Genomic DNA, 25,276 nt, shown 5'->3' with positions numbered 1-25,276 from the left:
GACCATTTCTTTAGAGTTATAGAAAATATATGTGCCCAAGCTGACCCACAGTTTTAGATGTTTCTGCTCCTGTATCTCATTGATTTTGCAGCTGCTTTTTTATCTGACCCTCTGACGTCTTCTCATCATAACATAGTAAAGCAAACAACAACAAATCCTTTAAAAGTCGTGTTTTTTTTAAAGTTTAAACTTAATGAAGTTCTAAACAACCAGTATGAAGTGATAAAACACTGAGTTGTTATCTACAGTTCATTTTGGATTTCAAGATTTTGTGTAAATAGGCTATGAGGTAATACATACTCTTTTTATTCCATTTATTTTTTAATTTAAAAACATTTCTCCTGCTCTGTTTCAAGCTGAAGTTGAAGCACCGCCTCGTTTGTGAGCTGAGGTAACGATGCTTTGTTTTACTTTGAAAGTCCCCGCCGGAAGTAGAAGAGGCGAGGCGCATTAGCCATTCTGCAGCGAGCGGCCGCTGAAGTTACTGTACGCTCAGGACTGTACAACATCTGGACCTCTGCTTCATACGTCTCAAAACAAAACATCTGGCCCGAGGGCGGACGGGACGATGCTCGGCATTACCGAAATGACAAACGGGTGAGTCCTTCGACACCAATCAGCCTGAAAACTTAAAAAAGTTGACAGTTATCTGGAAGAAAAAAGAAAAAAAAAATGCTAAACACGCTGTGCTTTTATATCTTGGAAAACCGCTGTGTATTTAGAAACCCACCTCCAGCTATTTCTGGACTTTTTCTACCAGAACGTCAGGTTAAAACTTGATTTATCCCGGAAAGTATCATCGCTAAATACGAACATTATTATATCTGTAGCGTTGGTTTGAGCGCCCCCTACCGCCCCGCCGAGGGAACAGCTGCTGTGTGCGGATTCACGGGTTAGGATTTATTTTGGTAAACAAAGGCTTCAAATAACTCCACAACAACAACAACCAATAACATAAGAAAGTTAGGAAAAATAAACAGAGAGCTGTTTAAGTTGGAAGAAGCAGAACACAAGCTAAAAGCCAAATGGAGCAAAATGCTAGCAAAAAGCAGCAAAACAGTAGCTAAAATGCAAAGCAGTAAAATGCTGGCTAAAAGGGTAAATGCTAGCTAAAAGCCTTGGGTAGCAAAATGCTAACTGTTACCTAAAATTAGCCAAACAGTAGTTAAACAAGCAAACACTATCTAAAAGCTAAAAGGACCAAAACACTGGGTAAAAGTAGAAAACAGTAGCTCAAAGCCAAAAGTACCAAAATATAAACTAAAAAGGGGTTACATTCTTCCTTAAAGCAAAATGTAGTAAATGCTAAATGATAGCAAAACAGTAGTTAAAAGCTAATAGTACCAAATAAAAGTAGCTAAAAGGACCAAAGTAGGTAAAAGTATAAGTTGTTTACAGTACTACTATAGTACAGCTATTTCCAAAAGTTCAGAACAAGGATTAATTGTTCTGTGGGAAGAAAGACGGTTTATGTTTTTGACAAGCTGCAGTCTGAGATTAGACAGAACAGACAAGTGCAGACAGTGAGAATGGTTTATTAAAAAAAAAAAAAAGGAATGAGGATGTCTCTTTTTTTTAAATCATATCCACCTCCTCCCTGCTGAGGAATGTCCTCATTCAGACACTGGACAGTAGTCACTGCTTTCCAAACCACTTCCTGACCGCTCGTTCTCCGGGGACGGCGGCTCACAGCAAGATTTAGCTCTTTCAGCGGCGTTCCTTATGACCTGAGCTGAATCTGGCTTTCATCGAACACGTTGCACAAGCTGTGAAGCTGTTTTTGTAGAAGTGAAGATCATTGTCTTCCAGTTGATCTGATCCTGCGCTGTGCTGTCGATACAAACAGAGCTTAGACGGATGTCTCGGCCTCCAGTGCAGACTTGTCCTTGTTTGGAAGTTTGGAGATGAAGGGTTTAGCTATGTGCAGCTGACTGAATGCAGGAAGTGTTGCAGGAGCTCTGACTGACTCACTGCACTCACTTTCTGCTGGTTTAATACATTTAATGCAGAGCCTGGAAAATAAAAAAAGTCAACAGGGTTTGAGAAATAAGCTGTTTCTGAAGCTAATCTCATACCAGACAAAAAGCCAGTGAGATCATGTCCTGATAGGAGGAATCTGTTTCTGTGTCCCAGTTAGCTCCTGACCTTTACAGCGTTAAATATTTGCTCAAACAAAACAAAGCTTTGAGTTTTCTAAAAGCAAAATATAGAGAGTTTTTCTCTTCGCCTTAAGAGAGCATTTGTTTTAATTTTTATTGAGAGAAGCCAGTGTTTCAGATTAAGACATGCTGGTTATATTTCCACCTGCATCAAATTTACCCATGCATGTGTTTTGTGCTCTTTAAAAGGCAGTCTTCTTTCTGCTGTTCCCTCTTCAGGGGTCACCACAGCAAGTCATCCTCCTCCATCTAACTCTGTCCTCTGTCCTCACTCCAGCTCCCTCCATGTCCTCTCTAACTGCTTCCATATGTCTCCTCTTTGTCTCTAACATCCTTTTACCAATATACCCACTGTCCCTCCTCTGCACATGTCCAAACCCTCTCAGTCTGTCCTCTAACTTTATCTCCCAGTCCTTCAACCTGTGCTGTACCTCTGATGACCTCATTCCTAATCCTGTCCATTCTTGTCCCTCCTAAGGAGAACCTCAACATCTTCAGCTCTGCCACTTCCTGTCCTGTCTCCTGTCTTTTTGTCTCCAAACCAAACAACAGAGCTGCTCTCATCACTGTCTGTAAACTTTTCCTTTGACCTTTGCTGCCACCCTTTTGTCACAGATCACTCCTGAAACTTCTTCATCCACTCCATCCTGCCTGGACTCTCTTCTTCACCTCTTTACCACACTTCCTGTTTTCCTGGACAGTACTTGAAGTATCTGTGTGACCTCTGACCTCCTTGAAGCCTCACTGTTCCACCTGCCTCCCTCTCATTCACACACAGGTACTCTGTCTTCATACGGCTCACTTTCATTCCTCGTCTTTCAAGTTCGTACCTCCACCTCTCCAAGTTCTTTTCCACCTGTTCCCTGTTCTCACCACAGATCACAATGTCTGTTGTTTTCCCAGTTATACAACTGCAACAAGATGGTCATCATATTGCAGAAAATAATTACTCAATAAAAATACGCAGAACTGTGTTTCATTGACTCGCATTATAAAAACAGCGGCAGACTGTGTGGGTTCAGGAGTCTGGCCTTTTATTTTCTCAATGAAAGCTGAGAAGAAACATTCACAAGTTTGTGAAAATCATTTTACAATCCACTTGGTCAGGGACAGCTCCCTGCCCTTCCTCACACCTCCGTCTTCCCCTTCTCCCGCTTTGCCTTTCTTCCAATGAACCGTCTGAAACCACACACAGAATTAGAGTTTTTTTTACTTAAGTCTATTGCTATGAAACAAGGAAACAGACTGGCACACAGGCAGGAGTAGATACTACATCCTGTATTACACACACACACCACTGCTAAGAGGAAGTGATGCGGCCATGCTGACTGAGATAACTGCAGCCGGAGGGTTTGTGACAGGGAAGGGGACGTTAGAAACAGCTGAAACTTCAGAACAGTCTGACACATTATAGGTAAGATGTGCGATTTTTTTCTTATATTTTTGTAAAAAAAACAACAAACAACAACAATAACACAGCAACGCTTCTGTACTTGCAGCAAGCTCAACATGTTCATCGAGTTATTTTCAGTGTACTTTTGAAATCGTGTATTTTTGGCTCATGCTGTCTGCACTTCCTGTTGTTTGTGAGAGAGACAGTGCGACTCGGTCAACAATCATATTATTAGATTATAAGAACAGCAGCTTCCTGCAGCAGGTGATCCATCATACAACTTTATTACATTATGGTTAACTTTATTTACTTTTACCATTGTGTGACAAACAAGAATAGGTTGGCAGCCTTAGATGCCTTACAAGCAGAAACACTGGAAACACTAAATCTATTTTTTACAACAGATTTTATTAATGTAGACATTTTATGGCTGTAATACCAGCATTGTCCACACAGGGACAGTGCAGTCATTGTAGAGCATGTAGGAAGGTGGAGAATAACCTTAAGTGTGTGTGTGTGTGTGTGTGTGGTGATGATGAGGAGTCGTCAGTGGATGTGCTTACATCAGCAATTTTCTCAGCTCATTTAGAACAACTCAAAACTTTGATCCAAAAGCAGCGTTGGCTTCTAAATTGTCAAACCTTTTTCAGACACCCAGCGTTTACTTTTGATAACATTGCTTTAAACATAGTTTTATTTTCTTTTAGTTTGAGGAGGGATCATATAAATCAACCTTTTTGCACGGAGCAGAATGTAGAAAGAGACCTGGAGTTACCGTGACGCTGCAGCAGCTCCTCCTGGATCTGAAGCTGCGTTCCCACTCTGCGCTCGTGTCTGTGAGCCGGCCTGTGTTGTTGTAAAACACAAGTGGAATTTTGAACAGGTCAAGGCAAGCACGTGAAGGTGGTTTTTGTGTGATGGGCATGTACCTGTCAGTACATATCACGGTGTTAACACCGCTACCCATCAATACTGATGAGTGAGTTTGATATGTGTTGGGCAGAGTCAACACGGTTTACCACAAGAACATAAAGTACAGGATCATGGAGTTTCAGTGGCCGTTTCTTTCCTCTATAGAGATATTTTTGTCCAAAAGACAATGTGTAAAATTTAAATAAAAACATGATGTAATGAGTTGCATATTGCAGAAACCCTTTTTTTGTATGTATAGTGGAACATAGTAAACATATCAAATGTTGAATAAACTGAAAAGGTAAATTCTTTCAGCTGCTCCCTTCTTCAGGGGTTGCCACAGCGAGCAAACTTGCAGGAACAATTTGGCAATTGTTTTACGTCAGATGCCCTCCCGGCTGCAACCTGGGCTCAAACCTGCAACCCTCAGGATTACAAGACCGTGGCCACCGCAGTTTTATTAGTTGACTAAATTAAACTAAATTTGAATTTTATGGCTGTCAAGTGTTCTATAATTTCATGGCTTCCTACACTTGAAAAGGAGGACTTGGAGACTTCAGGAATTCACTCAATCCTTTTTTTTTTTCTTTATTTTCACCAATGAGTGAAAACCAATGATCAGGTGAACAGGTGAAAAACCTGCAACATACATACAAAATATTTTAACATACATTTTAGACATTTAGTTCAAAGTTAATAATTTATCTTAATGAATAATTCCATTCTGAGCCTTAAACATACATTTCTTTTACAATTTTAACCATAAATTCAAATATTAAATTATTAAATTCCATGTCCAAGCATTTTAGAATTACATTTTTTTTCTTTTCCTTAGGACTTAAGTTTTTTACATTAAACATCTTAATATACATTTAGTGAAACCAAACTATTAAACTAGCAGTGAAACTCTTACTTCAATGAATTCTGCATTCCATTTCTCAAATGTGAAATTACAAACAAATTACATTCACTTTGAGCCCAGTAAGTAGCTTACCGGCAGTCCTTATGAGTCCTTCCCCATGAAATGGTGCTTTGGAGGCTGTGTATTGCCTCCCTCAGCTCTGTTGCAAAACCAGTAAAGTGGTTGGTGGATTCCTTATATTGCCTGAGTTGAGGGTGCAGCTGATTTGGCCAGATTTCTTTCACCTGCTGAGAAGTGCTGGAGAGTGGCACACTGATGTGTGTGTGCACACACACAAATGTCTATTCATGCACCCACATCTGAACTAATGAGCAGATCTGCGCAACAATAACAGAGACACATCACTGATCAGGCGNATGAGCAGATCTGCGCAACAATGGCTGCAACACATCTCCTAAAAGTTGGGACAGGGGCAGCTAAAGGCTGTAACAGTTAAGTGGTACAAATAAGAAACAGGCAGAGGTCCTCTCATCTACCGTACATAATATCAGCTTTAGCCTGTCTTTTCTGGAGCTAAGCTCTTTTAAAGTGGACCGAGGTGAAGTGGAAAACTGTTCTGGGAAGGCTCCATCAACACAGAACAGCATACACAGGTTTGAGAACATATAAGACATATGAGAACTTTTGTTCGACTAAGTCCTATATGTTGTCATCCTGATACACACCAATGTAATGATGAAATTAGACTCATCACACATTCAGACACACACAGGTGGAGCAGCAGGCAGCTGTTGAAGCACCTGAGGAGCTGTAAGAGATTAAATGATTTGCTCAAGGACACTGGGGCATATAGGGGAATCGAACCCGTAGGTTTCTATTCCCAGACAGCTGCCTATTAGCATCTGTTGTCTGTTAACATTTGTTTCTTCTTCAGCTGATGAAAACATCTGGGTGTTTTCAGTTTGGGGTGTCCTGAGAGGCGACTGTCCAGGTCTGGAAAAGTGCATTTGTTGTGTTTCGTGTCAGTCAGAGAGGAGCACTTGTTCCCACATAATGCTGGAATGAATTATTCATAGACTGACATTTTTTGTATTTCAATAGTGTTTTTGTCTCTGCTGAGAAGTAATTTCTGTTTACAAAAGAAGAGCTCAAATCCAATCCAAGAGTCTGACACTGGAATCTGCTGATGGCTGCTTCTTTTTCTGTGGTTTGTTTTCCGTCACTTGTTTTTTTTTTATTTTTAAAAAGAATAATGTAGTAGACAAATGTGCTCCTCTCTTCTGTTGCCCTCTACCTGCTCCAGGAGGGGGAGGAGGAGCGAGAAGGTGTTCATGCTGTGAGACCACACCTCTGTCTGTCCTCCCTCAAAGGTGTGAGCCCCGGGGGTGTGTTTGAAATAGGGCGAGAGCCTAGGCAGAACCTAACATTTCCAAACTTTCTGTGGAGTGTGGACTGTGGCCGGAGTGTTTTCAGCTCACGAGAAGTAGGAAAGGAAGGAAGGGAGAGGGCGATGAAGTCTTTGAGGCTGAAAGAGTTGTCAAACTCAGACTTGTACAGACGAAGACAGGAGAGACCAGACAGTTATGGAAATCTGGCAACAAACAGCCTCAGGTGAGTGGAGGCTCTTAGGAAGCATTTTTAATTTCCTGTTAGCAGTTTGATAAGATTATTTGAGAAAAGCTCCATTTATCCGACTGTGGCACTGTTGTTGATTTTGTTTTTTTATGACATTTTGATGATTTTTTAAAATCTGGTTCTCGATACGCACCAGGCGGAGTTGAACTTGTCCATCAAAATACTTTTAAACAACTGTGTAAATTAACCCAAATGTTGAGTCTATGTTTACTAAAGGCTGGAGTATTTTTTAAGTTGTTTCTAGGTGTGTTTGGTCAGCTGAAGGATTGTTCCTCTATCTCTAAGTTAAATATTTTCCTGTTATTTGACTGTTTTTCCTTCCAAAGATTGGTTAAAAACTGTGGTGCCCTTTGACCTTTAGACAGAGTGTGATTAAATTATCATTAGATTTACACCATCTCACAAAAAAAATAAGGGAAGTTTTGCCCGTGTTGCCGGAGAACCACATCATTACCAAATCATCTGTGGCTATAAGTCTCTACCTGTCTGTCTTGTGTTGACAAGACCAGATAAGGGCAAATATGGTGGAGAGTGTGTTAAATACTGCAACAGATGGCTGAGTGATCATCAACAAACCTTTGCCAGTTTGGTTTCACAATATGATAAGATCAGCTTATTGCTGATGCTCTTTTTTTTGTCAAACACCCTTTCTTTCACCACACCTCGTGTGTGTGTGTGTGTGATCCTCAAGTGGTTAGAGGAATGTAGTAAATGTGAGGAATGTGGACAGAAAGAAGGAGCTCTTGCTTTAGAGGTGTCCACAGTCAGCCCACACTTTGTTTCTTTGAACCCTTCCTTTAACGTGCTGATGCACAAAAGGAGCTGCTATCAAACACAATATTTGTGCAGCTGATTAAAAAACAACTGTGAGGACATGACCTCCAACTGACCAAAGTCTCATGTCATAAATTAGCTTTTAAGAAAGTTTAGCTTAAGTAGTAATCGGCGTTAATAATTTTTGCTTATTTTAATCTTACGGTATGTGCAGTATTTAGGCAGGACTGACCTTAAACTAACTCTAACCTAAAAACCAAACCAGGTTCTTAATCCTCCAACAAACCCAACTGGCTAAGCAACACGAGGCCTGATGATCCTCGGCTGGGCCAAGCTTTGGTCAGGGGGTCTGTAGTCATGGCTAAAGCACCTAATGAACCCAAGATCCACTATTAAGGATGTTCCAAAATTCAAATAACAAACATAAAGACATTTGGACATTTGGACACCATCAGTGGTGCTTGTACCACAGTTTGAGAACCATGGATTTAAGGAAGCTCTGATGTTTTTTTGTGGCAGAAAACATGATTCAGTTCTCTTTAGTTAAAATAAAAATGTGCTCCTAGTAAACCAAAGTTCCCATTGTGATGTTTCTGATTTTAGCATCAGAAGCAGGATTGAACGTTATTGGCGAGCAAAATATTATGAGTGCAAAATGTCCAGATAATGAAGAATATCAGACATTTAGCCACCTGATAAACAAACAATTCGTAGACGTGGTCTATATGAGACACATATTCAAAAAGTAAAAGTACCTTCACAGGTGTGAGAAGGAACAGAAATGAGATGTGTTCTGATTATCCCCCGGGCTGAGTGTTTTTTCCTGCCCTGGTCAGTGAAGTAGGACTGGACTGTTAATGGTGCAGGTCAACACGTCCCTTCGGACCTATTGTACAAGACAATAGGAACATTTATCATGAATTATGTTTGCGTAGTCATTGAATCAGAGTGTGACTCAGTTTTATTCATGTGCGTTCTTGTGTGCGATTGTGTTTCTGTACGCACGCTTTGTAAAAGGACAAGAAGTTTTACTCAAACTGGCCTCGGGTCTGCGTTGCCATGGTTGCTGTTGACACAGTGAGTACAAGTGTGCGACCTGGGTGTGTTTGATTTGTGCGCCTTCAGCGGAGAAAAGTCGGAATCAGTGTGAACAAACCTGAGATAGTTTTTAATTAATTAATTAACTAATTAATTTTGGAATAGAATCACAGTTTGGCTCCAACCTTTAGAGATTAAATTTGCAGCACCATAATAAGAAAACTATCATACGCTTATGTGTTAGCTCAGCTAAACTTGTAAAGGTTGCTGATGTCTTTTTTACAACCCTAAACACACACTGAGCATGCAGCAGCGGGGGGTGTCATGTGACGTGCAACAAGTGGTGGCTCTAACACAAACAGAAAACGTCACACTGCAGGATATACCTGACCACACAGCATGGCTTTAATCAAGTATTTTCATTTGCTTTGATCATTTGATTTGAATAAATAACTTGAAATATATATATTTTTACTACTAATATGTGTTTGTATTCACAAAACAACTCATTAAATTGATATTTCAGGGATTTACTGGTTATTTAGAGCCTAAAATATCCAAAGAGTTACATAAACTACAGGTTTTAACCCTGGGATGTTGGGGTATTTTTAGAAAAGCTGAAAAACGATAAAACCAGGCCCTCACTTGGCAAGCCACTAGCCAACCCAGTCAGGTTTTCTCCATACCATGCTCATAAGGTAATGGTTGATAACTATAAGACAGAACATCACTTTTAAAAATGACCAGACTATCCCTTTAAAAGATGTATCTAAAATTACACTTATTATATTAGAATCCGATTTAGCCTTAAAATGAAAGTGTATCACCAAAGAGCACAATGTGAGGAAGACATATTGGAATGTTTTATTTAATTTTATTTTGCATCTTTTATACTGCAGAAACATTTCCTAAATATGTTTTGCACCTTGATGCTTTTTGTGGGATTGTTTATTTGTATTGTTTTAAGATTTAGAGGAAAAAATTATTTGCAGATAAAAAAAAAAATCCTGAAATATGTCCCTGTGGGTTATTTGTGTGAAGTCAGGAGTCTTTGCTGGAGCAGGATAATGTATTTCCTACCTGCTTTCCAGCATGTGGCCTGTCTGACCTGACCTTTGACCCATCCACTGACTTTTAAAGACTCTATAAGGACGTCTCGCTGTCGTAGGGAACGTGTGGTCGACTGTTGACAGTTGCTGTGGCCTTTTTAAAGCTCGAGTTGACACAGATATCAGCACATGTTCTCCCTGTATCTCTATTTCTCTCACACAGACGAAAATGTTAGAATCTCCACAGGGAATTAGTGGATGCTGTGCTTTATGGATGTTCAAAACAAAACATTAAAGTTACACACCGCTCAGCTCAATATGTGTGGCAACAAAGTGTGAGCTTTAAAGCGGCCCCATTAAATGTCACAACAACTCTGCAATCCTGGTGGTTTGGATGACTCAGACGTAAATAAAGGCAAATATGGATGTCTTTAGTTCTTTTTCTTTTCCGTTGTGGTAACGTACAACATTCGGAACAGATGGAAACACATCAAATGAACCGTGTTAATGGCCACATTTCTTTGCTGTGTTTTGATCCCTCTCATTCTGAGTAATAACCAAGGCGGCGCTGGGTGGAGTTATTACTTTAAGTTGTTTTTGAGTAGCCGGGGAAGATGCAACATGACAGCTTCTGGTTTTAGCAAAGGCTGATTCGACATTTTCAAACCAGTACTCTTTAAAGTCATTTTCCTCCCTCCTCCTGAGGGTGGCTGGGATTATTGTGAAAAAGTTCACATGAACAATACAACTTTGTCGTAACGGACTGGACACCAGTCCTGCATTTCTGTGTGGAACTGGACCCAATGACTGTACAGTAATCAGGAGCAGAGTTTCCTGTCGAGCACCCACCCTCTGTCCATTGTCCCCTCGTCAGTCAGCGCTGGTTTTCCAGCGGCTTCGCAGGGCATGGGACTTTACGGTGTTCTGATTTAAAACAGCTCGAGTCATTTTTAAATTAAGGTCCCAGTGTTGCCTGAAGGAATGCTGCCTTTAACGCCAGAGTTTTAGACTAAGATCATCTTATCTTGAGAAATGCAGGCGTTGGTCAAACCAGAGTTTGTGTTGAGGCGACTCACATCAGATTTTATCTTAATATCTGTAAAATGGACTGGGTTGTAGCCGTTTTGTGTTAGCTAATGTCAACTAGCTGTGGCGACCATCCTGAATTGGGTTGGCTCCTAAGGTTAGTCACTTTTATATGTACAGACAAGGAATATTTCCTGAAAGTTTCTTTAAAATTCATCTGGTTCACGAGGTATTTTGCTAACAGTCAGATACATGAACACACACGTGAGCAAAATTTATTATCATCCTCTTTTGCCTCTCGGCATCAGGTGATAATGATGAAATGTTTAGCCTCTTATGTCATTAATTTCATCTTTCAAACTGTCTCTGTTGGAAACCTAATAGTCCTGACAATTTTGTTTTTAAAAAATGAATAAACATCTAGTTTTTTACATGCAGTTTGGCCCTTTTTATGTGTGTAAACTCTGTTACACCCACACACACATATAAACACAAAACAGCAGCTGCCAGCACCTAGTTTGGAGTCGGGGCTCCGCCGAGTGTCTATTTGTAGAGTGGAGTCATGAAGACTGTTACACTGAGACATGTTTCAGCTGGACACACACACACACACACACACAGAAACATCACGATGTTCATGTTAAGTTCTTATTTCTGCAGGACTAATGCAGCAGCTGTTTTTGTATTTGAGCGTGAAACTTGTTTGTTTCACTGGAGAGTATTTCCGGGTCTGGCCTGGTGTTGTTTTGATGTTCTGCAAAGCGGTCATTAATTTGAGATCCCAGTTAAACGCAACCGCATAAACACGTATCTTTTACCCAGAAGGGTTTGAAGGAATGCTTCTGTTTACAGCCTTATGGGGTTTTGAAGGATTAGCACATTTTATAATTGATCCAAATAGCTTCAGAATTAGGTTTTAGACTGGTATTCAGACTGTTCTGTTGAAAGTTATACCACGTTTACAAATTGAATTTAGTCAGTGCCCTTTAGAGCCAGAAAAAAGACAGATTATATTTCTACTAACAGCAGATTAAGGTGACATTAGTAACTAAATGTGAAATTAAAGCTTGGAAGCTGTTTTGCACATTACATCAACTCTTTGAATTTCAGACTTAGTGCTGATGGAATAATGGGAATGAAGTTTAAATCAGCTGTGAAATATAGCATAAACAAGAGAAACATTAAATGATAAATGATGTTAAAATTTGCTGAAGAAGCTTAAACTGAGTTTTTAAAGCTAAAAGCAGCAAGGTAGCAGTAGCAAAAGGCAAGTTAAGGAATTAAAGAGTATTTCTGTGGTGAAAGTTACATATTTTGAATAGTATAACAGCTATTAAAATACTAAAGTCATAGTCCCCATTTCCTGAGTGAGCTGAACATTTTGATAAAATAATGGTAAAGTAACACAAAGTATGCAGAAATAGTTTGTTTGCTACTGTCTACTACTGTTTACATGACTTTAGTTGTATTTGAAGATTTGGGTTTTTGACACTGATTTCAGAGTCTCCAGCCACCATTTTCTTCTTGTATGTTTGCCCAAACTTACAGCCGCTTGGTTTCCTAAAAGTCTTCCTGTAGTGTGTTTATTCAGTAATGTCAAACACATGATGAGGTAAACCAAAGCTTTTAGTCTGTTCTCTTCCTGTAATATTGGTTTGTTGTGACATTCCCTCTTTGTGCATTACAGAGCGGGAATCATGTTATTTCTCCTAGAGGGATCCAGATGTTAAACACTTAGATTAAAAGATGTTAGACAAATACAGCATATATCACTGACGTAAAAATGATGCCAACTACAGCTAGGGTCTGTGTGTGTTTGTATGGGTGGGTGTGTTTGGATCATGATGACACAGTGACCTCTGTCTGAACAGGCGTCAGGGTGGGCTCTTTAATTTCAGGAATAGACAGAGAGTGTGACGGGAGGGGAGGCTGAGAGTCTGTGTGAAAAGGAGACAGAGCTGATGGGGGGAATGAGAGAAGGAGGGAGTGTTGTGTCCATGAGGGACGGGGTGTGTGTGTGTGTGTCTGAGAGAAAGGAGGGAGGGAGCGAACTCCCTGCACAGTCGGTGCTTCGCTCTCCCTCCTCTCCCTCCTCTCCCTCCTCTCTCCCTGCTCACCTCGGTCCCGTCACTGGACACTGAACCATCACAGGGGACTTGAACCGCAGCGCGAGGAGTTTGGATTCGGTCGCTCCGGCTGAACTTTTATGGTCAACGCTGCCTGTTTGAGACGAGTATGGAGAGGAACGGCCGTGCCCTGCCGCCGTCCATACCCGAGGATGCAGAGTCCCAGGACCACGTCCGTCACAGAGAGATGAACGGATACCACCAGAGGCCTCAGGTGGGAGAGGGAGGAGAGGCTGAGGTCCCTGTGTCCAAGTCCCAGAGACGGAAGAGTGACGTCAAAGTCTACAAGGAGTTTTGTGACTTTTATGCTCGCTTGTAAGTAGTGGATGTTTAAGTAGCCAAAAGAAGACCTGCGGTTAGATGTGAGCTAAAATAGTTTGCCTTTAGATTTTAATATAAATAACTAAACAGCTACATGTTTTATCATACCTAGAGCGTGGACAAGGATATGTAATTTAAGTCATTTCTTGCTGTATTGGTGTGACGTTTACTGTCTGAAGGTTTTGCCTATCATCTCATTACAATTTCAGGTTGAGACTAATACATTTTTATTTATTATTTTTATTTAATTAAACTGATTCCAGTTCAGAAAAAAAAAAAAAAAACTATCGTAGGAGTTGGGGGCGTTTGGCCTCTTCCACAGCCTTGGTGTTGGTGTGTTAACTTCGAGCTGACGGCAGTGTTACAGAATGTGAAGAATTCTTACGTGCTCGAAGCTTTCCAGGCCAGTTTGATTAGCTCAAGCTGCCGTGGGTGCCATGTTTGTGCAGGGAGAGCTGTGAACGCTACAGGAGGGAGCACGCAGGGAGGGCTATTTTTGTGCCAAGGGGGGAGAGTTGTTATGCAAAGTAGACTATGTCAGCTGGCATTTGAAGTATGTGTGTTTGAAAGACAGGAAGGCTAAATATACAGCCTGTATTTCTGACTGATCTGGGTTCATCATATGGTGCAGGATAGCCGTGAACATAAGGTCACAGACGGGTTTAGGGTGGGAGAAAATTCATTTATTTGACTTTAGGTGGACAAATGAAGTAATAATGACCTGACTAAGTGTCTAATTGAGTTTAGAAACACTAAGGAAAACAGTGCAGTGATTCAAAAGAGAGAAACTGACCCAAGTGGAGACCAGAGAGGGCAGGGCGGAGGGAACAGAAAGTATTCATAACACAGCTGATAGTCTGCATCCTTTGCTGACAACCAGACTCCTTTTACAGTCAAAAGCCAGACAGGCAGCATTAAAAGGGGAATCATGTGTGGCACTTTAAAAAAAAAATGTTCTGCAGCTTTCTTGTGTCTTTTTATGTCAACTTTTTTCTACCTATGGCAGGGTTCTGGACATCTCACATCCCCGTACACTAAAAACAAGAAATACGTGCCCAGATGTTTAGTTTTCGTCCAAATCCCAAACTGTTTATGTGTTTAGTTTACCGTCGACGTTTGTACCAGCGGAGTAAATGTTTAGCTACTAATAGCTGTGAGGTTTACGCGCTGTTCGGGGACCATGAATGATGTCAGGGTGGAAAGCATTTGGTCACCACCTATTTAAAGGAGGCTGGTGAGAAAACCTTCCCCTCTGTGCACAACTAACCGCACTCTTCAGTCAGTCATCTCTGTCAGCAGAGCTGTGTGTGAGAGCGGAGCAGGCTGAGTGGTTTCAGACTACATTACTGCTAATTATATTGTATAAGAGTGCAGAGGATGTCCCGCTGGCCCCACAGGTGAATAAGAAAATAATTCCCGGTTTGTCAAATCTTGTAAATGACGAGATGCACAGCGTCGTGCAATATTGCCCCATGTTGCCATGTGTGTTAGCGCTCGGAGTATGTTCTGTGAATGACTCTCAGCTACTACCACACCAGATTTAGCTCAGTGTTTGTAATAGTGACTGACTTACAGCCATTTTTGGGCTAGCCAAGGTCGATCATCTGTGGTTCCCATCTAGATTTGGGGTGAATCCAGAAATTAAATAGTTGTAGATGTACGTCCAAAGTTCATGGGATATTTTACTAACAGACAGACAGTCTTGACTCTTAACAGTAAAGGTTTTAGGCAAAGATGTGCAATGTGTGGAGCTCGGTGTGTGTGTTTGGAATGACTCTCAGCCAGTACCACACCAAATTATAGCTAAATATCGGCAAAACCGGTTGAGTTGTAGCCTTTTTGTGTCATTTTTATGGCAGCTGTCTTTAATTGGGTTGACTCTAATTCAACCAGTGATTGATGAGACATTTTGGTAACAGGCCGACACACAGATGTAGTCTGTGTGACTCCTTCCAGGTGCCACTCTGGAGTTTTTGAGCGGGAAAATGGGGGCAAGTCCCAACCCTGATCTAAATGTTATGAGCAGCTTATGAGAGGGACTCAACAGAAACAAAGCCAGGGAAAATTGGAAATGGTATTAAATTTAATGAGAAAAAAAAGCCTGTTTGGTTGTAGTTCTGTAAGTGTGTTGGCTTGTCTTTGTCTCAGGGTGCTGGAGGCAGGTTGGACGGTGGAAATGCCTGAGGGATGTATCACTTCCTGCCATAAATCCTCTGCAGGGCAGGGCTCTCGTTCTGTTTGATATCAGTCCAGGCAGGGCATATAAAACAATATGTATTTGATAATCCCGGGAGGACTGGAAACATCTTGCTTCAATGTGGCGTTTTAAGTAACACGCCACATAACCACGTTTTTTTATTTGTCACAAACTATTAAAGACATTTACTGAAATTGCCATTGTTAAAATAATGAGTGGTTGGAGTAAAACCCACCCAAATAAAACAAATAAGAAGGGGTTCTGGTTGTTTTTGAAATTCTTGATCACCAAGTTGGCCTGACTGAGTGAAAGTTAAGAGGTGGCCTCGCTTAAATAAAATCCCACATGATCTTGTGTGGTTATTTGTGTTGTCTCGGTTCGCTGTGGTGCTCTGACCTTTGAAACAAAGTAGGAGGATTGTTTCTCCTTTCACTCTGTTTTTCATTTCAACATGTCTGCCTGCAGCATTGTTCCACCAACTTCTAAAAGGGCAATTATCCCTCAGTGTTATATCGTGGTACTGGAGTCCAGATTCAGTTTGTGGTGCAGTCTTTTAGGAAAAGTTTGATTTAAATCCATTGGTTAGTGAGATATTTTGTTAACAGATGGAGCTGATTCCAGTGGTTAATGGTGACGTTTTAAGCTCAGATCTTTTATAATCAGTTAGCATTCAGAGTGTATGTTGGGGATCACTCTCAGCTTCTAAGACACCAGATTGTAGCTCGATGTCTGTAAAATTGACCGAGTTATAGCCATTTTTATGTTTGCTGTCTGTTAGCCATGTTCATCAGGCAGGTTTCAGCCTCCTACTGCTTTTAATGAAGCAGATTTAACTGAGTTAACAATTTGAAAATTTCTTATTTTTATTTGATTTTAAGCAGGAAAGAGTCATAAATAAAATACTTTAGTTCAGTTTGGTCTGGTTCTTAGTGTTTGTCAGGTTTTTCATTACATTATGTTTTGCAGTGAGATAAAGCAGCCTATCTAATGAAAAGATTGTATCAGATTAATATTATTCCAACCTCATGTTTCCAGTTTTCCTTTGAAGACATCAGACTTCCTCTGTTTTTGGTTAAAACCGTATTAAACCATGTTTGTTCATCATGTGGAGCGATTAAAAGTAACTTCAGTCTTGGCACGTAGGTTGTAGATTGTACATCCCACTTATCCCCACACCCTGAGAGCCAGAGCCAAAGTAAACCTGGAAACAAGATTGCTTTTGCACCGATAACCTCTTACCTCACATTTTCCCTCTTTACTGACTCATTTTACAGAGTAAATCTTCCAGCTGTTATCGTGACGTGGGAAACGTGCGAACAAGTTTTAAATTACGATTTCACGACCCGTGTTGTTGTTTTAGTTTCCAAAGTCTGGAGGGCATTGCCATTTAGAAAATATGAAACATATTAATGGGTTTTCAGGCTCAAATAAGCTTAAATGCATCTGAAAGTGTTTGTTTTAAAAGCAGGATCATTACTGTATCTCCTCTAACTTTAAGATTTCAGAAAACCTAATCATTAACAAACCATATGTCTGGATTTTCGGACACTTTGTGACTCACCGATTGCTCGTTTCTCCTCCTCAGCAACATGGCCAACGCTCTGGCCAACGCCATGTGTGAGCGCTGTAAGAGCGGCTTCGCCCCGGCGGAGAAGATCGTGAACAGCAACGGGGAACTTTACCACGAGCAGTGCTTCGTCTGTGCTCAGTGTTTCCAGCAGTTCCCAGAGGGACTCTTCTACGAGGTAACAAGTTTTCATTTAACAAACTAACACTGAAAACATATAATGTGGTGACCGTTAAACCGTGTATTATTAGTAGAAACTGATCTCATACACTTACACAGAAACATGGACAGCTTATATGACTAAATCCAGTCATTATAGTCAGTTAACGCTAACTAATGTTAGGCTTTCTCCTAATAGATAGATCCCTGTGAGGTGCAATGATACTGTCGATACTCAGCCTTTAAACATCCACTTTTTCCAGCTGAGGTAAATAAAGACGGGTGAGCACAACCTTAATGCAGTATTGAATCACCAGCAGCCTTCTTCCAATAAATGCAGCTTTGTTGGCCTTGAAGCAAGTTAAAATGTCTCTCAGACTCTCTAGAGGAACTCGGGCTCTTAATGTTCATCAGAGAGAGCGTGTCTTTATAGTTCTGATCAATAAACATTAAAGTCAAGACAGTTTTTCTTCCTTACCGTGCACATGGCTGTAAATAATGGGATCGTTTTATCAGTGATTCAACAGAAGAAGCTTTAACCGGGTTTGAAGATATTTGACACATTTGCTTTTGCTTTGCAGGCAATAAGATGTTACTTTTAAAGAAAACAAAACAATTGCTGTCCTAAAGAGGTGTGTGTTAAATCATGTAAAGAGGTTTTCAGTTTGTCTTTTAGAGCTCTTGTTGTTTAAAACACTGCTCATCATAAATAAATAGTCAGTATTTACTTGTTGTGCTCGTGCTTGCTGTTTTTAAAATAGTTAGTGGAAATGCCAACTACTGGCCAAGATTGTGACTAACTCTTGATTAAATGTGACGTTCAAAGATGAACGTTTTTTAAGTAACTTCCCGGACAGATCTGATCTCTTTTATCATCGATTTACATCGAGTTAGACTGAAGCTCCACAAATCAAATGCTGAGGTCTTAGAAGATGCTTCAGTCTTTTTCCATATATTCACACTTTGCCAATATAAAGTCTTTAATCACAAGTTCAGTACCTTCAAAATGCACTTTAGGAGCTATGAGCATTCAGTGCTAAAATAGTAAAGACATTTTATTAAAAAAAAAACACTTTTTAATTTCCTTGGTACATATATACAATGTCTAGTACATACTGTACATTTATATTATAGATATATTGTGTTGTTTTGACAGTTTGAAGGCAGGAAGTACTGTGAACATGACTTCCAGATGCTTTTCGCTCCTTGTTGCCACCAGTGCGGTGAGTGCCTCCATTTTGTTTTACCTGTCCAGAGTTAGAAAAGGATGGAAGCAGGAGATTTCTCTAGTGTACAGGTTACTCCTGATCAAACTGCTGTAAACAGTTGTTTTTCCTCTCAGGTGAGTTCATCATCGGCCGCGTGATCAAGGCCATGAACAACAGCTGGCACCCGGATTGTTTCTGCTGCAACATCTGCCAGGCCGTCCTCGCAGACGTCGGATTTGTCAAAAACGCTGGACGGTTCGTGGCGTCACATCCGTCATTTTACTGCTCTGAACGTGGAAGATTGGCTGATCCAATCTTTCTCTGTTTCTTCCCATCAGGCACTTGTGTCGCCCGTGTCACAACAGAGAGAAAGCTCGAGGGCTCGGGAAGTACATCTGCCAGAAGTGTCACGCCATCATTGAAGAACGACCCCTGCTGTTCAAGAACGACCCCTACCACCCCGATCACTTCAACTGCAACAACTGCGGGTAAACACGTTTGCATACCTGATCAGCAATAAGACGAAGCACAGAAAGTGAGACAGCTGAAAGCTGTAAGACGTGGTCTGATAGCTTGTTGATGAGGCAGCTTCAGCCTTACTCAGAATCCTTAACAAAGATGGCTTAAGTTGTTTTACAGATTATTTTTTTTACATTTTAATGCAGTTTTTTTGTGGCTGAACTATATTGGATCATGTAATTTTAGTATTTATCTTCTTCTCAAGATCCTTAGTTTTGTTCTGAATTAAAATGATGAACCCAAGGAGTAGGAGTGCCCTCTTGTGGACAAATTAGGTAACTGTAGATACGAGCACAAATTTGAGACAAATAATACTTGAAAACAATCTCATAGACATGTAATTAAATTTTTCTATCATCGTTTTTCTTCATAAGTGTCAGTCAGTTACTTTTAACTGTAGTTAAGCATCTGCAGCTGGTTACAGTGTTACCTGGGCTAACTCTCACCTGGATCTGTGCAGTAAGGAGCTGACAGCTGATGCCAGGGAGCTGAAGGGGGAGCTCTACTGTCTGCCCTGCCACGACAAGATGGGCGTCCCCATCTGCGGCGCCTGTAGGAGACCCATCGAGGGCCGCGTGGTCAACGCCATGGGCAAGCAGTGGCATGTTGAGGTGCGATTTTAAGCTGTTATATTGTGTCTGGACTTGTGTACATCCTAAATAATTCATAGTTCTGTTTTCTATTTTGCCGTCTCATCTTTGTCTACATAAACAGGATGAATGCAGTTAGGATGGATTTTGTATGTTGTGGTGTTGTTTTATTTCTCACACATTTCATTCTTTACATTTTATCCTTTTCAAAAAGAGCCAAACTGTGTGTGACTCACGCTTTTACCGGCTTCATCTCCTCAGGTTCTGGGCCTTCATCGTTCCTCCATTAGCTGTCTTTTCTGTTTTTTATCTTTTGTCTTATTTTAAGACGTTCACGTTCAAAGTCAGTCTTCCTGTTTTCCCTCCTCCCCCTGTAGCATCATGTGTGCACCATGTGTGAGCGTCCCTTTCAAGGCCACCCGTTTTACGAGCGAGGTGGTCACGCTTATTGTGAAAGACACTTTGATATGGTGAGGAGAATAAAGATGGGTTGGATGCTGCTCGTCTCCCTCCCTGACTAGAGTCCAATGGCCTCCATACAGAGGTTACAGTAGTTTATGCTCATTTTACCACTTTGTCTTTGAATTATAAAGTTTATGGGTTGAATTATTGTCGTGGAATCAGTCTTCCTAAATTTAGTCACAACTATTACACTTTATACAGAATGTCTAAAAGCTACTTTACATTTATTTTAAAAATAGCAATTGTAAATAAAAGTTTACTGTGTTGCATTATTGCAACATTTCTCAGTAATATGTCTCCATATGAAGACAAACATCTTTTAGACAGTTAAAATACTTTCTTTTAGCATCGCTGCAATAACAGATATTCTGTTTGCCAAAGCATTTAAGTCCTCTCATGACCGTTTCGCTGGTCCCTTCTCTGTCTCTCCACTCTCTGTATGGACGCGGCAGCAGGACATCCTGTGTTGAACCGGTCTGATTTTGCTGTGGCCTGATAATGTCCCAGTTTGTCTTTAACACTGTCTGAGTGTGTTGATACACTGACTGACGGCTGGTGTAACCATGTGTGCCTGGCTTTGGGTTTGCTTGCAGCATTTTGTGTGTGCCAAGTGTGAGAAACCCTTCTTGGGACACCGTCACTACGAGCGCAAGGGCCTGGCCTACTGCGAAACACATTACAACCAGGTAACACTCACTAAAGGGGGGGGGGAATATTTCACACTGGTGTATATGGGGAATTGTCCTAATCCAGTTTGCTAAATTCAAATGTGTTTACATTTACTCATTCATATTAATGTAATGGATATTTTAAAATACAACAAATAACATCATTTATATTCATAAAGCATCTTTTGATTCCAGCTGCATTTACAAGTAGTTGTTTTATTTGTTGCCCGGCAGCTTGTGTTTGTCTGAAAACAGTGTGTTTTGAAGATAAAAACTAAAAAAAGAACGTGTCTCTCTGTTTCTAATCTTCTGTTTCTCTTCCTGCATTCACACTCAGCTGTTCGGAGACGTTTGCTACCACTGCAACCGTGTTATTGAAGGAGACGGTGAGCTTCGCAGTTCGATTGAAATCATGCGAGAACAACCTGCAGTCGCTGTCTTTGTGAATGTTTCCCTCCGTTTTCCTTTCAGTGGTGTCCGCCCTGAACAAGGCCTGGTGTGTCAATTGCTTTGCCTGCTCCACCTGCAACACCAAGCTCACTCTCAAGTAAGTCGCAGCGTGTCGTGAGGTCTGAAGTCACATGTGCCAAACTCCATTCCTACGGGTCTGATCTCCTGCATGTTTTAGACGTGTTCTTGCTTTAAAACACCTGATTTAAATGGATGACTTGTGGACGTGCTTCTGGAGAACTTGATGATTTGGTGAGGAGGTGATTAAGCCATTTGAATCAGGTGTGTTGGAGCAGAAAAACTTAAAAAACTTCCAGCACAGTGACCCTTGAGGCCTGGAGTTCAACACTCCTGAAAGTCACAGAGGCACCCAGCTCTAATGCTTGTTATTTAGAGATTCTCAAACATTTTCTCATTTATTCCAGAAAGAAAAAACAGTGCAGTGACTTTATGTTCCCCCCACTTTCACTGGTTGAAGTCAAGCAACTAGTTTCAGGCAGAGATTTCTAAAAGGAGCAACTATGAGGAATTCTAGGAACCTTCTTTAGTTGTTTGTTTGTTTTGGTCTGGGTGCTTTTTAAACATAATACACCCACCAAAACCCCTCAGAAAAAATAAGCTCAGTCCCAGCATTTGTTTCTATCATTGTAGTTTATTTTGAAAGGATTATAAAGTGGAAACTATGGTCATGGGTGAGTGCAGTGATACTGTCAGGATGCGTGTATGTATGATGTGTTGGACTGGAGAAAATGAAAGACTATTAAAATCCCCGGTTAGCAACCTCAACAACCATAATGTTTTTATATTTAAAAAATCAACCTTTAGCTCCCACTTTTAAACTTGTTTTGATTTCTGGATTCTTACGCCTTTAAATTCCCACCATGCATCCCGGGTTATTCTGCCTGCTCAGCCACGCGTCTCTTTCACATCTGCCTTGCCTCTGGGACTGTTTCTCCTGTTTTTTTTTCTGATTTCTCACCTTTCTCTTATTCTTGTGTGTCTGTGTTACTTTGTCCTACCTCTCGTCTTTTTCACTGTCCCTCTGCTGAACCCACTGCTTTCCCTTCCTCCTCTCACCTCTCCCCCCACTCTCTCTCTCTCTCCGCTCTATCAGAGATAAGTTTGTGGAGGTGGATCTGAAGCCGGTGTGTAAACACTGCTATGAACACCTCCCTGATGATGTGAAACGCCGGCTGGCTAAGCGTGAACGCGACTCAAAAGAGAAGAAGAAGAAACCCTTGATACCCATGTGTCTGTGATCTTCTCTTTTTCCCTTTCCTCCTCACTACAGCTGTTCTCCTTCTGGTCAGTTTCCAGCTTCCTTGTCGACTCTTTATGTGTTTATTTTAGACTTTCTTTTCCACAATGTCTGTCAGGGAAAAGGCAGGGATTTAATCACTGACAGACTGTGTTTAAGTGACACTCCCAGCCTTTGACCACCTCTGAGCAGGATTTCGACTTGCTCTGGAAACAGGATATCACATCGATCACATGCTAAACGGAAGGCTTTGTTTCGTTTAAGAAGGAAAGCCATAATCACATCCGGCAGCTCAGCTGAGCTGGTTCTGACGCGTGGCCCGGTCCGTGTGGTGCATACATGCTTTGAGAGGGAACCTCATTAAGACAGGGGTTTGGAGCATTTACCGACATTAGAATTATTTAAGAAGGCTGATCTTTATGTAGATCTAAGTCTCACACAAAAACATTTGCTGAAAACACAGTTTCAGGTGTCCGACTGGCAGCTTTTAGTTCTTTGACCAGAAGTTACTTTGAAATGATAAGAAGTAGCTGTAATTTTAACACTTTTCTCTTTGAAATTCACTAAAGAAGCTGAAACTGAAACGTTAAAGCTAACAGAAGCAAAAAGCAGCACATGAAGACACCCAGGCCAAGTTAAATTCAGAGAACAAATCGAACAGACCTCGATGGAGTTCATGGGGAAAATATTTGTAAATAAAGTTTCATATTTTTGAGAAGTATAAAAGTTGCAAAAACCAAAAGTCAGAGCACCCATCTACAGAACGAGCCGAAGGTTTCAATATATGAACGGCTAAAATAGCACAAAGTATGCAGAAGTTGTTAAACTGCAAAAAAAGTAGAAACCATCGTTCACAGTAACTAATACTTCCTCCCTGTATCCTCTGCCGAACAGTGACTACAATCTTCTGTCTTACATAATAAATGCATGATGTGACTGAAAGTGCTGCAGTCAAGACAAGCAGGCCTATAAAACTACAGAATGTATGACAGAGTGAAACAAAGTGCAGCTGAAAACCAGAAACAAGCCCTCCTTTTATAACACCAGACTGTTTTAAATGACAAAATGCTGCGAGATCTAAACTCTGCTCGTCTTTCCACCTCAGGAACAAGTTCGTGGAGTTCGACATGAAGCCGGTGTGTAAGAAGTGCTACGAGAAGTTCCCCTTGGAGCTGAAGAAGAGGCTGAAGAAGCTGTCCGAAGCTGCTGCCAGGAAGTGAGGAAGAGGAAACACCGAGGCGACCACTTCTTAGGTCCACCATTGAGAACCGATTAAGATAGAAATTGGCTTTTTATACCACATTTAGATTGGTTATTTTTACTTATTACTCCTCACACAGTGGGTCATTTACTTTCTCCAGTTACTGCCTTTTTGCTTAAAAGCTGCCCTGTTTTGTTTTGTTTTTTATCATATTCAAGCTGATTTGACTGCTAACTATATAAAGTACACGCGATAATGTCCTGTATTTCAGAACAAACTCTAAGAGACATTTGGAAACATGACTTAAAACATGTCTTGACAAGCCGTTTAGTGGTTCGCCGGTGTGTTTTTGTGATGCCAAAGAAATTAGTCTCCTGTTTGAATAATGTTACTGCTACATTTCTATAATAATTGAGTAAAAAAAGATGCTCTTGTATTAAACTTATGTATTACTCAAGAATGTTACTTGTTTTTTCCAGTTTGTATCATCTTATGTGTAATGAATGCATATTTTCTTTAATGATGAAAAATAACTTAATAACTTACTGGCAGCCATCTTAGTCCCTTGTTACAGTATTTGCCAGAACTGAGATTTTTTTTACAATAAAAAAATACAGTAAAGCTTTAAAACCATCCAAGTTTTATACTTTTTATCCACTCCTATTCACACTGAATTCATAAAAGATGCAGTTCAGCGTAACGAGTCCCCTTAAAATCACGTTTAAACGGAAAAAAAGCTTCACTGCGACCTGATCCAGCTCAGGTGTGTGTCCTGGAGACCGGATGTGGGAGCGACGTCGGCTGTTTGAACGTTAGTTGGTCGTAATCCAGAGAAAGTGATCCTCTTAAAGAAGTGTACCAACTTCGTCGGAGCTCAGACTCGCTTAGGAAGAGAAGCCAAATGTTCTTATATCAAAGCAATTTGTGTGCACCGTATTTTATCATGCAAAGCTGATTTCACTGCATTAGGCTTCAACAGAAAAGCACATTCCACAATTTTATGAACGTAAAATGTATTGCATTTCAGCACTGAAACCACGTCTCTTTTAGAAGCTTATGCTATGATTGTTAGTAGGCAGAACTTCAGCAGCTCTATAGTTTTTGCTGTAAACAAATATTCTCTCCAGAAACTGTATTTTATCTTGTGAATATATTGTTTTTTTCATCGTATCACACCAAAGTGCATATTTAGGACTTGAACTGAAAGCTTTGTTTTTCTGCCAGCTTACTTGAATAAAGTATTTCAATATTAGCACCCACAGTGTTTATTTTTTGTTGTTGTTGTTGTCAAAAACATTAAATTAATTCAATTAATCAGTTAATCCAGTTTATTCTAAAGCATGACCGATTGTTGTGCAGGGGCATTGCTAGTGGGTCTAATTTATGTGACATGTTTTGGAAATAATAGCATGAAATAATTATGTGTTTAAGCTCAGACATGAAAACAAAGCAAAATAAAATGAAGAAAAAAGGAGTATATTTCACACATTGATTTTCTTAAAATCTGCAGTTATGCTGACACTTGTTCCTGTATGTTTATATATCTTATATGTCTTAATGTTTGTTGAGTTAAAGCCAATATGATCATATTTTTAATCAGTCAGCTGACATATATTGTAAATATATCTCTTTATAGCACAAAATATGGCTAGCTTGTATTTGTCCATCTTGGAATATTCAGCTGTAATCTAAAAAAATGTAC

The 25,276-nt window shown here is 40.4% G+C and overlaps 1 protein-coding gene across 6 annotated transcripts; it reads left to right on the top strand.

The window, feature by feature from the left end:
- The first annotated feature begins 440 nt into the window (after positions 1 to 440).
- Positions 441 to 24,829, top strand: lims2 (LIM and senescent cell antigen-like domains 2). 6 transcript variants are annotated; one of them, XM_017423914.3, is made up of 11 exons: positions 441 to 597; positions 17,078 to 17,237; positions 18,375 to 18,441; positions 18,561 to 18,681; positions 18,765 to 18,914; positions 19,406 to 19,556; positions 20,591 to 20,683; positions 21,003 to 21,051; positions 21,137 to 21,212; positions 22,230 to 22,420; positions 23,479 to 24,829. In XM_017423914.3, the coding sequence occupies exons 1-10, from the start codon at positions 569 to 571 to the stop codon at positions 22,372 to 22,374; spliced, it is 1,041 nt and encodes a 346-aa protein (XP_017279403.1). In that variant the 5' UTR covers positions 441 to 568; the 3' UTR covers positions 22,375 to 22,420; positions 23,479 to 24,829. The 6 variants fall into 6 exon arrangements, with proteins under 6 accessions (XP_017279403.1, XP_017279404.1, XP_017279402.1 ...); XM_017423915.3 differs by lacking the exon at positions 441 to 597 and adding an exon at positions 3,458 to 3,573; XM_017423913.3 differs by lacking the exon at positions 441 to 597 and adding an exon at positions 6,744 to 6,937.
- Positions 24,830 to 25,276: the final 447 nt, after the last annotated feature.

The sequence above is a fragment of the Kryptolebias marmoratus genome, linkage group LG6 (assembly GCF_001649575.2).
Source record: "Kryptolebias marmoratus isolate JLee-2015 linkage group LG6, ASM164957v2, whole genome shotgun sequence".
Classification (NCBI taxonomy): Eukaryota; Metazoa; Chordata; class Actinopteri; order Cyprinodontiformes; family Rivulidae; genus Kryptolebias; species Kryptolebias marmoratus.
The sequence above is the reverse complement of the archived record's forward strand: the minus strand, read 5'-3'. Positions and strand labels throughout refer to the sequence as shown.